This window comes from Mytilus edulis, chromosome 7 (genome assembly GCF_963676685.1).
Source record: "Mytilus edulis chromosome 7, xbMytEdul2.2, whole genome shotgun sequence".
NCBI lineage: Eukaryota > Metazoa > Mollusca > Bivalvia > Mytilida > Mytilidae > Mytilus > Mytilus edulis.
The window spans coordinates 77194195-77212846 of record NC_092350.1 but is presented as its reverse complement, the minus strand read 5'-3'; the positions used below and the strand labels follow the sequence as shown (position 1 = coordinate 77212846).

General features: G+C 30.0%; 1 protein-coding gene across 38 annotated transcripts in view; it reads left to right on the top strand.

The window, feature by feature from the left end:
- The window catches only part of LOC139482265 (lamin-B2.L-like), a 63015-nt gene extending 45399 nt beyond the window's left edge, over positions 1–17616 (top strand). For 11 of the 38 annotated variants that reach the window (XM_071266042.1, XM_071266041.1, XM_071266039.1 and 8 more), the window contains 7 exons: positions 952–1027; positions 2782–3012; positions 4106–4193; positions 4479–4584; positions 6578–6750; positions 8404–8510; positions 14661–17616. In XM_071266042.1, coding sequence (XP_071122143.1) covers positions 952–1027; positions 2782–3012; positions 4106–4193; positions 4479–4584; positions 6578–6750; positions 8404–8510; positions 14661–14816 — 937 coding nt within the window. In that variant the 3' untranslated portion in view covers positions 14817–17616. Of the gene's footprint in view, positions 1–951; positions 1028–2781; positions 3013–4105; positions 4194–4478; positions 4585–6577; positions 6751–8403; positions 8511–11247; positions 11322–12033; positions 12150–14660 lie in introns of all 38 variants that reach the window. The other 27 variants (XM_071266046.1, XM_071266044.1, XM_071266040.1 and 24 more) reach the window with 8 other exon arrangements.
- The last annotated feature ends 1036 nt before the right edge of the window (positions 17617–18652 follow it).

The window sequence follows — 18652 nt, the reverse complement described above, 5'->3', positions numbered from 1 at the left end:
GGGGCAATACTTTATTTCAGTGGTTTACCTTGTAAATATATAGTGGATAAAGAGGGAGCTTTAGAGGTTTCTTATTTTATTGCCTTTTTTATGATTTTCATATGTATGAAATGTATGAAGAAGAGAAATGATATTTAGAAAGTAATAAAACAAATGCATTTTATTGAATGAGATTTTCTTGGGGTTTTTTTTGTAAAATATACATATAGTACAACAATAACATTTTTCTGAAAGTAGAAGTTGTGACAATGAAATAGACTATTATTTATTATCATGTCAGATCCTTAACTAATCCTGTTTTTGAAGAAATTGATTTTCTTTCTGAACTTGCTGAAATATGAAATATTTGCCATGAAATATTTGCCATGAAATATTTGCCATCGTACACTAGAAACAAACAACATGGACAATAATTAGAAAAGCCATTTCATGTATACAGAACGTAATAACACATTGAAATAAGATAATCCTTTGTACTAAGTGATTAAATATGTAAGATCCATAAGTACATTGTTCAATCAGTATCGCCAAATTCGATTTGATAATATATTACAACTTTTAAAATCCTATTTGATTGATTTGAATTAAATAAAATTTAAATCTTTAAGCAAGGTGAATTTTATTAGTTGTAGAATGGGTTTTAACTAGTTAAGACAAATAAAAGGAAAAACTGATAAAAACCTGTAGAATTTGACTGGATTATTGTAAAGGGTTTAATGAATTAAATTTCAGATCAGTTTGAATATATGCCTTTGACATTGTAATCAATAGGGTGAAGTTTACATAGTAACCGTGGTGTGGGCCATGGGTCGGAATAATACAATACATTAAATTACTGATTCAATCTTTGTATTGTCAAACTATTGTTTTGATATTTGAGGAATTTTATTTAATAGAAACTGATTTTGTGTTTATCTTCATAAGATTAATAATGAATAATTCTCTTGCTAGTGCTGTTGGGGATGTCAAAATTCTTGATGTGAACCAAGAAGGAAAATATGTTCGACTTGTCAACGAAGGCGGCAAGGTAAGATATTGTTTGTCAATTTAAATTTGTTCAAAGACTTGGTGGGTGTTAATGACACTATATATATATATTCTATTGTATATGCACACTTATGTTTTGACAATCTTGAGAATCGGTTTTGTTAAATGGACAATTTTGACATGGGTTCAATTTAGTCTGTTGATCATTTATTATTGAGGTATTTGCTGAGTTTTAAGAAAATATAACAACGTCATGATCTGTTTTTCTAGTATTAAAATCGATTTTGATTAAAGGAAAATGCAAACATTAACTAAATATAAAATTTCCAAACCCATTTTAGACATGTTAAATATTGTATACCAGTATAAGGTAATTTGAGTACTTTAGTGAATTTGAAAGTTTAATGCAATTCATAAAAAAAATAGTGACAATTTGCCAACTATCCATGAATAATTGATATTGCATAATTGCTATGCATTTCTACATATTTCCAAAACAATTTTTTCTTTTCAAAATTATGTTTCAGTTGTGTGCTTATGAATATTTCGTATTACAAATTATTTAATTTGCCTTTATCTAATCTGGATACAAGACCCTATTACTCGGATAATAAGTATCTATTAAAGAGCTTTATATGAATAATTTATATTCAAAAATATTGAAAGCTTTTTATGAAAAGCCAAACATTAACTATTTTTGTTATCTGCAAGTTGAACATGAATGATAAATTAGTAGGGTCTTAGTATTAAATCTATATTAACAAGAAAGGTATTACAAAAGGTTTGTTTGTGTCTTCGAATTTATATCACATATAAATATACTACCATATATAATGTATGTTAATCATCCATATAGCAGTGTTTAATACAAACAGAGTAATGGTAATTCACATCTACCCTCTAGATTACCAAGAGAAAAACATAGGTATATTTTTTTATTACTTTTGTAGATGGGTTCCATAAAACATTGATAATTTACACTAATTTATAATATACATATATTGTAAGTATAATTGTGATTTAAAATATTTTATCCTAAGTATAAATTGTTCCGAGTTGAGCACAGAGATGTCATACAAGTTAGGAATGATTGGGTCGTTATTTGTAGGTGAAAACATTCAATATTTACTTTGTTCTCCAAATTCTTGTATTTGATATGAATGTATACATGTTTCATTATATTTTAAAATCAGACTATTTACTCTGCTAGTAAGCACTTAGGTTTGAAAAATGTCATAGTAAACACTTTGGTTTTTAAAAATGGCTGACTGTAATGTACATTTTTTAAAATGACTGGTTTATTTCAAAAGAAGCCCAATTAAAACTCAGATCTTAGCTTATTAACTGGCCCTGGCACCTGTCTGACTGAGTAATAATTTTAAATTTTGTATAAAGAAATTTAAATAAAATTGATTGTATAATTCTTTTGACTGGCAGTGATATTATTCATGTTCTAGCAGAAAATGAAAAATATTTTATCACAATAAAATGTATTTGTGATAGTTTACAAAAATACATTTATTCCATTATTTCAATTTTTCATGAGATAATGCTCTAAAGTGGTGCACTCTGCCCTTTAATCCAAGCTAGAACACTGACTTATCGGTATAGTTTTTTTTTCTAGCTGGTGGCAAATAGACATAAACAAAATCAAAGAAAATTTATAAAAAATGCCTGTATTATTTAGTCTTATGTATAATATTGTTAAAACAATACAGATTTGAATATTCTAGAATTATAACAATGTATTGATTAATTCTTATTAACAGTGTTTTTTTTTTATTTATCTTAAAGGAAGTAGAGTTTGGAGGGTACATGATACAACAGAATGTTGGAGGTCATCCTGTTGCAGTTTACCGATTCCCTCCTAGGACGAAATTCACTGGAAACAACACAATCACAGTGTGGTCGGGAAATAATGACCCAATGCTGCATCAGCCCCCGACAGATTATGTTTGGAAAGAGCAAGAGAAATGGGGGACAGGACCAGAATGTACAACAATCTTATGTAAACCTAATGGACAGGTCAGTAGTTAGTTCAGATTTTAAGCATTGTTATGTATGTAATGTTAATGTATTTTTATTTGGTTTTACTTCTATAAAGCTAAATTAAAGGCCCTTAACTTTTGCTTGCTTGAATATATTTAAATATTAGCAATGACACGAGATGTTTTTTAAGCAACACAAAAGAATTTTCAAATGAAGTTGGTGCCAGTTCTATATCAGTGTGTTATGTGAATACAACTAAACACAATTACAGTCTGTTATGTGAATACAATTAAACACAATTACAGTCTATTATGTGAATACAACTAAACACAATTACAGTCTATTATGTGAATACAATTACACACAATTACAGTCTGTTATGTGAATACAATTAAACACAATTACAGTCTATTATGTGAATACAACTAAACACAATTACAGTCTATTATGTGAATACAATTACACACAATTACAGTCTATTATGTGAATACAATTAAACACTATTACAGTCTGTTATGTGAATACAACTAAACACAATTACAGTCTGTTATGTGAATAAAACTAAACACAATTACAGTCTGTTTTGGCTGATTTAAATCAACAGTATACTGTGACAGTTCTTTGTTTTATATGGAATCTTAATTACAGTATTTTATGTACTTGTTTGGTGTATTGTAAAAGGAATTATGCAATAGAAGAATTAAGATAATATGATATACATAGAGAATGACATCTTGCCAGAAAATTTCAAGCAAAGAGCTGATACAGATAATCTTTTTAATTTTTAACGACCTTGACTGGCTATACAGTCCTGACACGGTCGGTTAGTCAATGGTAAATGATGATGGAAGTTATTAATGACCTTGACTGGCTTTACAGTCCTGACACGGTTGGTTAGTCAATGGTAAATGTTGATTGAAGTTTTTAATGACCTTGACTGGCTATACAGTCCTGACACAGTTGGTTAGTCAATGGTAAATGATGATTGAAGTTTTTAACGACCTTGACTGGCTATTCTGTCCTGACACGGTCGGTTACTCAATGGTAAATGTTGATTGCTGTGTTTGTCTGTCGTCTTATTTTAATAAATGAATGTAATCTAAGATTATAATATTTGCTTTTTACACAGGCTATAGCATGGACTACTGCAGCACACAGGTTTACTAAGAATGCATTTGAAGATTCTAAAGCTCCATCAGAAGCAGATCAAATTCTTGGTAAGTATAATCAAAGGGAGATAATTGCAATGAGAGAAATCAACCAAACTACGCTATTAAATTGAATTTAAAAAAAGACATCATCTTATTTGTATGCATTAAAATTTACATTAAGAGAAGTAAGAGTAGATTGAGGTTAGTGTTTAAACAGATTTGATAACTTCTGTGAATATTTACAGTTATAATAATCAAAACAGATTTTAAGTTTAACTTATAATGCTAGGTGGAAGATAGGTTTCTATAATGTTGATAAATTTAAGACTAAGGTACACAAATATTTTGTAGATATAAATGATGAATTTGATCAAGTTAACCAAATTGATGATGAAGGTTTGACAGAAATGACAGTTAACATCAATGAACAAAAACCAGAGGCAGTTTATCTAAGGAGGTATAAAATTACAAAATATTTCTTTGGGTTTTCAATTTAGTTATTTAAGGAATGACTAATATTTTTTCTGTCAATGAAAAACAAACAAAAACAATGTGGTGCACACTAAATAACCCTCATTACATATTTGAGGTTATTTCGAATGAACAGAAATAAAATCCATTTTGAAGGAGTAAATCATGAAAAAAGTTGATGACCGCACGGTCACATGACAAATTATGTGTAGGAACTGATTGACAAAAAAAAATTTCAACCAATCAGAAAATGTGCTATATCCAAAAATTAAATGATGTATAAATAATTGTGGGCTCAACCATTGAACTTTGGAATACTGGTGTAGGCATTATTATCTGTATGGCATTTATGTAGAATATGACAATAAAAGACATACCTCTTTTCATGACAGTCAAACTTTATACAACGGTCACCTGATTTTGTTTACAGTGAAACTTGATACAAAGGTCACCTGATTTTTTTGTACGATTAATCTTGATACAAAGGTCACCTGATTTTTTTGTACGATTAATCTTGATACAAAGGTCACCTGATTTTTTTGTAAGATTAATCTTGATACAAAGGTCACCTGATTTTGTGTACAGTCAAACTTGGTACAAAGGTCACCTGATTTTGTGTACAGTCAAACTTGGTACAGAGGTCATCTGATTTTGTGTACAGTCAAACTTGGAACAAAGGTCACCTGAGTTTGTGTAGTCAAACTTTATACAAAGGTCATCTGATTTTGTGTACAGGTAAACTTGGTACAAAGGTCAATTGTTTTTTTGTACATTCAAACTGGTACAAAGGTCACCTGAGTTTGTGTACGGTAAAACTTTATACAAAGGTCATCTGATTTTGTGTACAGTCAAACTTGGTACAAAGGTCACCTGATTTTGTGTACAGGTAAACTTGGTACAAATGTCAATTGATTTTTTGTACATTCAAACTTGGTACAAAGGTCACCTGAGTTTGTGTACAGTCAAATTTCATACAAAGGTCATCTGATTTTGTGTACAGTCAAACTTGATACAAAGGTCATCTGATATTGTTTACATTCAAACTTTATACAAAGGTCATCTGATATTGTGTAGTCAAACTTTATACAAAGGTCATCTGATTTTGTGTACAGTCAAACTTGGAACAAAGGTCACCTGAGTTTGTGTAGTCAAACTTTATACAAAGGTCATCTGATTTTGTGTACAGGTAAACTTGGTACAAAGGTCAATTGTTTTTTTTGTACATTCAAACTGGTACAAAGGTCACCTGAGTTTGTGTACAGTAAAACTTTATACAAAGGTCATCTGATTTTGTGTACAGTCAAACTTGGTACAAAGGTCACCTGATTTTGTGTACAGGTAAACTTGGTACAAATGTCAATTGATTTTTTGTACATTCAAACTTGGTACAAAGGTCACCTGAGTTTGTGTACAGTCAAATTTCATACAAAGGTCATCTGATTTTGTGTACAGTCAAACTTGATACAAAGGTCATCTGATATTGTTTACATTCAAACTTTATACAAAGGTCATCTGATTTTGTGTACAGTCAAACTTGGTACAAAGGTCACCTGATTTTGTGTACAGTCAAAATTGGTACAAAAGTTATCTGATATTGTGTAGTCAAACTTTATACAAAGGTCATCTGATTTTGTGTACAGTCAAACTTGGTACAAAGGTCACCTGATTTTGTGTACAGTCAAAATTGGAACAAAAGTTATCTGATATTGTGTAGTCAAACTTGGTACAAAGGTCATCTGATTTTGTATACAGTCATACTTGATACAAAGGTCATCTGATTTTGTGTACATTCAAACTTAGTACAAAGGTCATCTGATTTTGTATACAGTCATACTTGATACAAAGATCGGATTTTGTGTACATTCAAACTCGGTACAAAGGTCACCTGAGTGTGAATCGTTTTATCTCAGTTCTTAAAGTTTTATTTGAATTTCCTTTTGTGAAGCCTTGACTTGCAAATTTTTTACTGTATTTTATAGGCAGAAACAGCAACCACCAACCCTGTCACCACAAAAACATCCACATGGAGGTAATCCTATAAAGGAGGTCCATCCTCACACAAGTCAACCACGTCCCCTTACATATGGAAATGACAATAGCAGTGTGAACAGACAGTCTAGGTCACAAACAACTAGACCTGACCCTATTCCAGGTAATGTACAGCTGTGTTAACAGGCAGTCTAGGTCACAAACAACTAGACCTGACCCTATTCCAGGTAATGTACAGCTGTGTTAACAGGCAGTCTAGCTCACAAACAACTAGACATGACCCTATTCCAGGTAATGTACAGCTGTGTTAACAGACAGTCTAGGTCACAAACAACTAGACCTGACCCTATTCCATGTAATGTACAGCTGTGTTAACAGGCAGTCTAGGTCAAAAACAACTAGACCTGACCCTATTCCAGGTAATGTACAGCTGTGTTAACAGACAGTCTAGGTCACAAACAACTAGACCTGACCCTATTCCAGGTAATGTACAGCTGTGTTAACAGACAGTCTAGCTCACAAACAACTAGACCTGACCCAATTCCAGGTAATGTACAGCTGTGTTAATAGACAGTCTAGGTCACAAACAACTAGACCTGACCCAATTCCAGGTAATGTACAGCTGTGTTAACAGACAGTCTAGGTCACAAACAACTAGACCTGATCCTATTCCAGGTAATGTACAAGTGTGTTAACAGACAGTCTAGGTCACAAACAACTAGACCTGACCCTATTCCCGGTAATAAACAGCTATGTTTAGCAGTTTAGGTCACAAACTTCAAAACTAAAAAAAAAATCTTTTAAGCAAGCAGATATAAAAAAAAGAGGTGGTATCATTGCCAATAGGACAACCTTTTCACAATAGACCATTAATGACACAGAAACTAACAGATATAGGTCACTGTATGGCCTTCAACAATGAGCATAGCCCATACCACATAGCCAGTTATAAAAAGACTAAGAAATGACTAATGTAAAGCAATTCAAACAAGAAAACTAACTGCCTCATTTATGTTGATAAACAAGTATGTTACACATCAACAAACAACAACCACTGAATTACAATTTCCTGAATTGGGACTGTCACATACATACAGATTGAGACGGGGTTAGACATGCAGGATCTGTTTGTCATTTAAGTTACCTTGCAAACCAGCATAGTGTGTCATTAAAATTACCTTGTGAGCCAGCATAGTATGTCATTTAAGTTACCTTGTAAGCCAGCATAGTATATCATTTAAATTACCTTGCAAACCAGCATAGTATGTTATTTAAGTTACCTTGCAAGCCAGCATAGTATGTTAGTTAAGTTACCTTGCAAGCCAGCATAGTATGTCATTTAAGTTACCTTGCAAGCCAGCAAAGTATGTCATTTAAGTTACCTTGCAAGCCAGCATAGTATGTTATTTAAGTTACCTTGCAAACCAGCATAATATGTCATTTAAGTTACCTTGCAAGCCAGCAAAGTATGTCTTTTAAGTTTCAAGCCAGAATAGTATGTCATTTAAGTTACCTTGCAAGCCAACATAGTAAGTCATTTACGTTACCTTGTGAGCCAGCATAGTATGTAATTTAAATTACCTTCTAAGCCAGCATAGAATGTCATTTAAATTACCTTGTGAGTCAGCATAGTATGTTATTTATATTACCCTTTGAGAAAGCATAGTATGTCATTTTTAAAAGTTACCTTGTAAGAAAGCCTTATATAAGTATTCATTTAAATTTGTAAGTTTTAAAATACAAATGTATTAACAAATGGCTTTGGTGAATAAAATTTTTAAAAAAAACTGTTATCATATTTCTTATTTTATTTCAGGTGCACCCTATGCAGGTGCTTCAGCACAAAGAATGGGAAGTGCTTCACTTAGAAAATATAGTCCTACACATAATATACGAGGGAATGGTACTATTACAAATAAAAGTGTAAGTCTTGCATGCTGCTTAAACATTTACAAGATGATCATAGTAACCTGAAAATTAAAACAATATTTAACATGTTAAACTAACATGAAACACAACATTTGGATTTTGTTTTTATCTGTAAATTTATTTGCAATGGCTTGTATAATTAGATTTTGTTTTAAAGGGAGGTAATTTCAGCATGAAAATTAATTCAGTGCTTCAGTAGACTATAGTGCTCTTTAGAAATTCTAAAAGACAAATACTAAGCATGATAAGTCTATTCCAGATTTTGAATGCAAATACTTTTTTCATAATCGTCATAAATGCTAGATTCAATTTCATTAATATTTTGAAACAAGAAGATTGAAAACATCAATTTTGATTTTTACAAAAACTCAGTATTAAACTATCTGATGTAAAAAAAAATTCTCATAACTATTGGAATATTTTTCTTCAAATATCTGATAACAGAGGAGATTAAAAACTTTTTAAGTAGATTAAGCATAATGTATTCCCTTTTCTATCTTTCTATTTATAACTGACTATATTATTTGATGATCAGTGAACTATTGCATGGACATTTCATTCTTTTGCACTGCCTGGTTTCCACTTATTCTTTATCATGAAAAGATTTCAACAAATTAATTTAATATATCTAGCAGTTAAGAAAAAATTCAATATATAAATAATTCCTCCTGCATAAAAAAACACTTCATTTAACCTGAGAAGAATTGTTTTGCATGTCAGACATTATTTGTACATTTTTAAGCTTTAAAAAGAAAATTTTAAGGCTGATTCTTGACAAATTTAGTTGGAACAAATTTTATGTTCAAAATAAGATAACATGTACACTTCTTGCTGTTGTTGTATAGCATAAAACAGTCCTTAGTGATACATGTGAAACCCTTCTATTAAAAACATTTTTTTTTAAATCAAAATAAAAGAATACAAAATTTTGCATAGAAATTAAATGCTTTTAACGATATCTATCAATAAAACAATAATAAAGACAACAACACCCATCAATTTCTGCACAGTAAAAGTTCATTCTGGTCAAAATGTTTCGCCAACAAGCTAAAATGAGAAGTCCTGAATTTTATTATTATTTTATTTTACTTATCTAATGAAAGACAACTGTGAATACCTTTTGGTATCCACCCACTATTACCCAACTGCACGATTATCATTGCAGGTGTTGGTTTCCCTTGTTTAAATTCAATATCTATCAATCAGGGGTCCAATTTAAGCTTTTTGTGACCTGGCCAGCCGGACCAGTGGACTGAAAAGTCTACTGGTCTTGCTCCAAATCTACTGGTCCTTTAAGTTTGAATAATTTTCCCTGCCTTTGATTCCTCGGGTGCTTTTCTTTCCTTTATTCCTGTAGATAGTTTTGTACTGTTCTGATTGTTCATGAGCAAGTACCAAGAAACAAATTGAGAGTTCTGGAATTCTCCACCAAAATATATAGTTATTTTCTAATATTATCATTCATCGGACAACTACTGTAGCTGACAAATCTCATTGGTCTAAAGCAAATTCTACTGGATTCAGACCCCTGGATCAGCACTAATTTTCGTCCCCTGCTATCAATTAACAATATATCTGGATAATGTAACTGAATTTTCTCTGGATATGGATGTATTAGGTTCCCTCAACAAACTTCTACTTATAATCTGTATCAACTTCAAAATCATAAAAGGTTGATTTGTTGTAACCTTTCTTAATCACTTATCTTCAAGATGCACATTATTATTTTCTACTGTATGTGTGTGTGTCTGTTTGTTTGTGGATTGATAACAAATTTATTTTGTGTCATTTCTATTTTCATAATACATTAATCACTTGCAAATTTCATTAATAGGCACCCTGAAATATGAAACATAAAAACATCAAATTTCCTATAATGTAACTTTTCTAGACAACCATAAACATTGGCTCCCAGGAAAGTGAAAAATCATAGTTTACATCCACTTCATTTAGACTGGTTGATAGCTGACTCATTGGCAATAATACCACATTCCTTATTGTTATATGCACATCTAATTTTGTTGCTCACTTGTCAAGACCAGTGCCAAGATCTTTATTGATTTGAAATGAGTATTGCTCAGCTCAAACTGATCAACTTCTACAACTTTACCTTATATTCATCACAATACATTCTCATGTTATGTGGGTTTTTTTTGTAAGATTAAAAAAAATCCTTCCAAACATCCTTTGTTCTACACCTACCAGAAATTCAATAAGATGTCAGATAGTCTCATCTTATATCTATTAATCCCAGCACATAATTTATATAGGTGACTGTAGCACATATGAAAAGTTGCATACTGCACAAATTTTGGATAATTATATTCACTAGATATAGACATGTTGATGGAAATGAAAATTCTAGCAATTTAGTCATTTTGAAGTGATTTTTAATAGTGTTTGAGTGTTATTAATTTTTGTTTAAGAAACATATAATGGTTATATTGTTCAATGTACCTTGAGAGGATATTGTTAAGTATGAATTTTTAGGTCTTATGAAGATGTGACAGTAAGAAAAGACTCAGATACAACTTTTTGTTGATTATCAGTAATCAGAAAACAATAAAAACCCTGACTTGGCACATGCACAAGAACGTGACTTTGTCAAATATTCTTTTTTGAAAGACTCCGTGATTTTAAAGTCATTCATTTATCAACAACAACAAAATAAGAAAGCAAAATGTGAAAAACTTCTAAATATAACGTATTATTTTTATTTTGGATATTTCAGAAATCTAGCTTCCTGAATTATCTCCTTACCACACCAGAACACTGATTAAATGTAAAGGTTTTCACTGTTTGGTTGTATGTAATCCTTTATTCCAATCGGTGTTGGTCAGTTTTAGATACCTATTCAAAGGGGGATAACTCATAGAATTTCATGTGACTAAATGGAGATCTTTCTTTAAAATTATGAAAATATTTTTGAGAAGTTCAGGTAGAATTACTGAGCATGAATTATTGTGTTTTTGGATGATTTAGGAATATTTTGGTCTTTTCTCAATTTGATAATTATTTGATCAGCAAGCATTCAATAAATACACAAATAATACTTTGCTCCTTAGTTTCACAGAATAATGTTTATTATTAGTATTTTGTGTTTGCTAGATAACTCTGGTGTTGGAATAGAGGTTTATATAGATGTTTATTTTTCAAATAATGTGTGGATCTTATACATTATAATTCTGTTGTTTTAATTATTTATTGTTTGAGTTTATTAAATCTTGTATTTAGAATGAAACTGAGATTTCAAGAAATGAACGTTAAAATTTTAATTATTGAAGAATACAACTATTAAAAAAAGTCATGTTCCCACATTATTTTGAAAATATCAGTAATTATTACAAATTGGTTTCTTATTGATACATTGTTGAACTTTAACTACATTTTTTTTTAATTTCTGGAAATCTCATTTTCATTGTAGTACAAGGGATGTGTTTCTTTTCACTAATGTCCATGCACATGGTATTTTTATATGTTTAAATGTTAATCAGTTTTGACACAACTCTATTTTTAGGCTGGCTCAATACGTATTGGACAACCATCGCCTTTTCATTCTCCTCTGCAACAAGAGTTTGCCCAAGCTTATGACAACCGATTGACTTCTCTCGTGCGCTTCAGTTCATAATTTAGGTGTGTTTTACACAGCAACACTGATTCATTTTTTCTTTTTCTAATAACAGATTAGAGATCATCTCAAAAGTGGAATTATTTGTAAAATAATTAACTCTCATGAATAGGTATTTTTTACTGCAATCTACATTACCATGAACTTTTTTTAACCATGGTCTCATATTGTAAAATTGTATCAGAATTTAAAGATGAATATGGAATGTCATTCTTAATAACAGACAAAACACAGAATTAAAATGCCTTTTAACTTTGTTTTATTGGATGGGTGCAGTTTTTTTCAAAGTTAAACCAAGATGTACTTACATGTTCCTTTATACTAATATTTATCAGATTCTAATGAAAACCTAGTAGTAACTAGATTTTTATGTAAGTTATTTTTATAGAGAAATACCTTTATTTATAAGTCGACTTTTGAGATGATGTCTTACCAATGCTATTTGCTAATTCTGAAGATGGGCCTAAGTAAGGTTTATTTTGTGTACCTGTATAAATAATGGTCCAAAAGGTAATTGATCATTTATTTATATAAACAACATCAGGGATTTCCTGATAAGATTTTTATTTTAGGGTTTATTTTCTATTTCAGATTTTGATGATTTATTAAAATAAAATGAAATATATTTGTAACTGTGTAAAAATAGATAAAACATATTTTGGAGATTCTTTCTGAGTCTTCCAAAATTTCTGTATTTGATTAAGAATAATGAAGAAAAGTTGTTAGAGATATATTTTTCAGAAGAACATCCTTGAAAAAAGTCCTAAATTTTATTCATGCAAACATTTACTTTAAACTATTTTGGTTGGTTTGTGTTAAGTTTTTGTTGTGTGTTAAAATTTCTTATTATGTGACCATTGTACTAATGTTTCATTGTTTGTTGATATTCATGTGTTTTTTATGAAAGACTGTTACAGTTTGAAGTGACATTTTCACAATGATAAAACTGAGTTTAAAGATTTTTAGGATAAATCAAGTCTTCATTAACTGAGCAAATACAAATACAGATATGAATTTCTCTCAAAGTTTTGTACATCTGTAATATCAAGTATAGCAGACATCATTCAACACTAAAACTAGCGCAGTATGAACAATAGCAAAGTTCTCCAGTAATTCTAATAATTGTGGTTAGACTAAGAATTTCAAGAAATATTTTGTAAAAAATTGTGACACTTGTTATCAAAATTATCTGATCAATAAGATTTACAAAATAATGGCCACTCGTTGATAGAGATAAGTTATACATAAGATATACCAAAATTAACCAAAATTCATATAATGCATTTGTAATAAAAAAAAAAACAGCTGACTATTCTTTTGTTAAGATACACATAAAATACATTTCTGATTTTCAGAATACTTTTATGTTCAAATTACCACTGGTATTCACCAAAAAATAAGCAAAGTCCCTCAAATTGCTGTTTAGAGAGTTGCATGTGATATATATATATATCTTGTTGTGACATATTTCTATCTTTGTTTATCTGCTACATTGTATTGTAATTTCACTTTTTTGCTTAAGCCTGCATATAAGACTGTTAAAAATTGTTCAGGTTCCAAAAATAAATATGGATGATACCATTGACATTACACGAGATTTTCCAGGCAAATTATAGCATATAAATCAATGCTAATGTGTGCAGGTCTAACATATTAAAATACATTAACCAACCAATATAACTGTTAAAATGCATCTGTAATTTAATATCATTGTTTTCATACATCACAAATAGATGATGGTTAAAGCAGTTTCTATACCCCAATTTGTTTTTATAGTAACATGTGTTCTTACTAAGAGTTTTATAAGCTATATGAACAAAATGGGTAAATTGAAATTTCTAGTTGTTTAATTATTGGTTCTACCAAAGTTCCATGTCCTCAGTTAAAAGTAATATGTTTGAGATTGTCATTTCACTGAAGGTTGTTACAATGTTAAAACATAATTGATATATTTACCAATGAGACTACCATCTACAGGAGACAAAATATTGGGCCTTTAACAATGAGCAACATCCAATACCTGGATTCTTAAAAGACATAACAAACTGAAACAGATTCAAAATATAAAACAAATGGCCTGTTTGATTATTAAACAAATATGGCACACTGCAACCGTGGACAACCAATGAATTACAGGCTCCTGACTTGGGATATGTTTCATAGTTTGACAAGTTTTCTTTTCTTCTATAAAAAAAAATTAATTCTCTCATAGTAAAATCTAATATTGATGTTTCTGAATTGTAGAATACAATATACACTATAGAATACACCTATATTGATACAACAATTGTTTGGGTCTTGTTTTTTCTACAATTTTTTTTTGAACATTATCATATAAATACAATATATTGAGATCTTCAAAAAAACAAAACAAGGTTCATTAAAAGAACTGTTCCCTAAAAAGAAAGATATATTTCTTTACTTAATTCTTTTAAATTATATAAGGTATGTTATTATTTGAGTTATGTCTAGAATTTGATGTATGTTTCTAATGTTAAGTTTTTATTTAATTTCAGCAGGAAGATGAACAGAATGAAAGAACTTCAACACCACCGAATCCTTTCATGACTCCACATAACAAGTTCAACAATGGACTTCAACAACTCGCGTCTCAACACAATGTAGACTTCTTGCCACCTATGCCAAGACCACCATTATTTTCAACATGGTAGGACTGGACTGAGGAGAAGATGCTTTAATGCGCTAGGATATAAGTTTATTGCAGTATACTGTTGACTAATAATCTCATTCCATGGTTGTTACCTCATTAATTTCACCTGATTGAGTAAGGCTTAAACAGCAACATAATTTAGAGAGGATTTATTATAGAAATGTAAAACTGATTTCTTCACATGTCTAACTGATATTACCATATGAATGTATTACAATACTGAACATGCACTTGTAATTAGTAATATACATTTACATACATGAGTATTATGTAGACCATATTATAATTTACCCCTTAACAATTTTGGAAAGTCTGTGGTTTAATTATGAAGCCCTTTAAGATAAACCTTATCAGGTGGAACTTATCAAATAATTATTAAAGGAAGAATGCTGCTAAAGAATTCAGGGATTACTTTTATGTATATGATACACTGGGTGGCTAAATCAATGAAATTAAAATAATGCATTTATATGTTTATGTGAAATTTTCCTATGCCAAAGATTGATTTTTAAGGCAAAACAGAAGCTTAAATGCTTACTTTTAATAGCTTTCAGGAATTAATCCTTTTTGTGTCTTTAAATGTGATGATTCTGGAAAAAATGAGTAAACGATTTGGAATAGGCATTTGTTTTAAACATTTAACTGTAGACATGTGTGTAGTGCAGACAGTGATTTTACATTGAACAAAACTTTTTACAGTATATATAATCATTCCAGGATATAACTGGTCTATATATTTATGCTTAAACTTATATTTTAAGATAAACTATTTAATATTATTTTTAACACAGAGGTAAAACATATCCCTTCTAATATAATTAAAAAGTTTTTTGACAGGGTTCATACAGGGTATATTTTGTAAACACATTTCTGTTTGTTTTCTGATTCAATCAGAATATTTCTTTGGTGGTATGGGAAGGGAAAGTCTTTTTTTTTCACCTTGGCTAAATCTTGGCTGATTATCAACCTTTAATATATTTATTTTAATGAATGAAATGAAAGATTGTTGTAATGTTGTCCTAATAAAAAACCTTTACAACATTTAACATTAAATACATGTTTGACTTGCTAAGCCTATTCTAAATGTGCCAAATGTAGAACTGTTATTTTTATATGGTCTTGTACTTAATAGAAGAAAACCTGCTGATTTCTGCATTTAATTGTTTATTTTTATGTAGTTAATTGTTTATATAACATAGTATATTAATTTGTCATCACTATAGAATGTTTCATTGCTTTTCTATGGAGACTTTTTCAGATACAAAATCCCTAGGAAATGTATATTACTGTGAATTACTGATAAACCTCTACATGTAGTTTTGTTTTGATTGTGTATGGAGTTGTTGTCTCTCTCCTGTTCCCCTAACAACCATGATAAACAAAAACATGAATTGATAAGGAAAGTGTCTACTGTCTGTACAGAAAGTTTATCTTATGTGAGAAATAAATGTTAAAAAGTCAATGTATTTTAATTGTTTTAAAGAAATAGTATGTAGGTATTATTAACAGGATTGTAAAATGTGTCATTGTATAATATTATGATAGCCATTATACTTTTCATTGTACATGATTGATTTGTTAACATAAAAGAATCAAATTTCTGTGATTAATGTAAGACTGTGATATACACATAATTTGTTAGAACTGTTTGTAGTTTAGTGCTCATGAAGCAGAATATATTTAAACCAATGTATTATTCATATTGTATTTAATCTGTAAAGAATTTATGCATAAATATCATTTATAAAGTGCAACTTTAGTATTTATGATATATTATTTAATTGAATACACACAATATATTTGTTCCAAGAATAAATCATTTTTTTGTGTTTGCCTTGTTTATATTTTGTAAGTGATTTTATCAATTACATTTCATATGCAGACATAAAAACTTTTTCTGCTGAGAAAAAAGTTATTGGTGAAAAGTTCATATTGAATAGATAACTGTTTAGAACAATCTCTTTATGTTTATAATGTCCTAAGAATCATTAAACACAGGGTCATGCATGATCTATGTAATCAAATCTTTTTTAAGTTTGAAGTTATACGTTAATTAATTTTTTTAAATTATGGGAACTGTGAAGAAAATTTCCTGTAAATTGGGTATCATTGCATTATGCTTGGTGATGTTCTTGATTTTATGTAAGGAGAAAGTGGGACATATAAGGAATCTTATGCATTTTAAATTATAAAAAGACCTGACCAAAATGTTCCATCACGTTCCAGACTTATATAACTTATCACTTTATTGGTAATGGTTGCCTCATTTTTGTAAACAATTGACTTCTTTGATTTCTAAACCAGACAACTTTGAAAGTGTTGACATAAACATTGAGGTCTGTACTCTGTGTTATAAGAATGGGGATTTTCACTTCATGTTACCTCTTCCTCTGCCTATGTATGATACCTTCTGGAAATTTAGGGAGAACACATTCCAGTGTTGTTTATGAATGTAAGTGAGCATTGCATGCTCCTGGGAGCTTACAGTTTTAAATTTTAATTTGCAGATATTTTTATTTGCAGACTATACTCTATTGTTTAAGAAACATTATATCTATGCCTGACATTTGTGTTTTTTCTTTTTCTTTTTCTTTGAATAAAGCTAAATAATTTCATGCTTAAGAAGGTAGTGTTAATTAGTATTTTGCTTTTATATTTTTTTTAATTTGAAAAGTATTTTCTTATGATGAACACTTACAGTGTTGACGTATTATATGTTAGATCAAAATATTTCAAATAGAACATGCTGAAAATTATTTAATTACTATTTTTCATATATAATAAATACAATGATTTGGTCAGTTTGTTTTCGTTTTATATTTGAAAAAGTTTGCATGTGTGAGTATAAGTAAATAAATATTGTGAAATTTTGGCAATGGTTTCAAATATTGTGACTTTATATGTTTTGCAGAATGAAAAGCACATTTAAAATTTTGATACTCAATTTGCATTGGTCAAAACATCAGAAGGATGATTTTCACCATCCCACACAATTGTCTGGTATTCTGATACCCAGACCAGAGTTTAAACCCAAGTTGGCCTAAGTTGTTCCTTACTTTTTGTCCTGGAGATCAATCTACTGATATCTCTTCCATTTGTCTGTTCCCACCATAATAGGTCATTTATATATGTTGTATAGAAGCATTGTTAGCTGTACATGTCTGCCTGGCATGGTTCATCTGACCTTGACCTCATTTTCAAGGTTCATTGGTCTTTGTTTAGTTATCTTGGTTAATGTTAAGTTTATGTGAAAGTTGTATTAAAGCTTAGCTTTATACTTAGGACTATCAACATAATATCAATGATTAGTATAGAAGGCGAGACATTTCAGCGTGTGCACTCTTGTTTACCTCGAAAGGGAGTGTACATGGATTCCACTGTACCCTCACAGCTCTCAAGAGATGCTCCAATAACCGAGGAAATTAAGAGTATTTAAAATTAAAAAAAACATCAATTACAAAAAATGCATTTTAGAGAATTTTTTCTGCCAATATATAGAAGGCAAATGCATACAATGGTCCTCATCTGAACAACATTTACAAACTTGGGATTCATTCGTTTCCATGGATACAGATAGATGGTATAATATTAGTAATGCCTATGCCTAACAGATTGACAAAACTGCAGAGTCATCATACTGACCTAGACTTTAATTTCTGAATTAGTTCCCATGTCAATATAATTCTTTCAGAGTTCCCAGTAATAACCATGTTTTAATGTAACACAGAGGCAATTCATATATAAGATGAACTGCTGAAAACTAAAAATCTTAGAATACATCTCTACTTTATACAAAGTTAAGCTATAAAGTTGCTCTTGCAAAGTTGACACTTATTA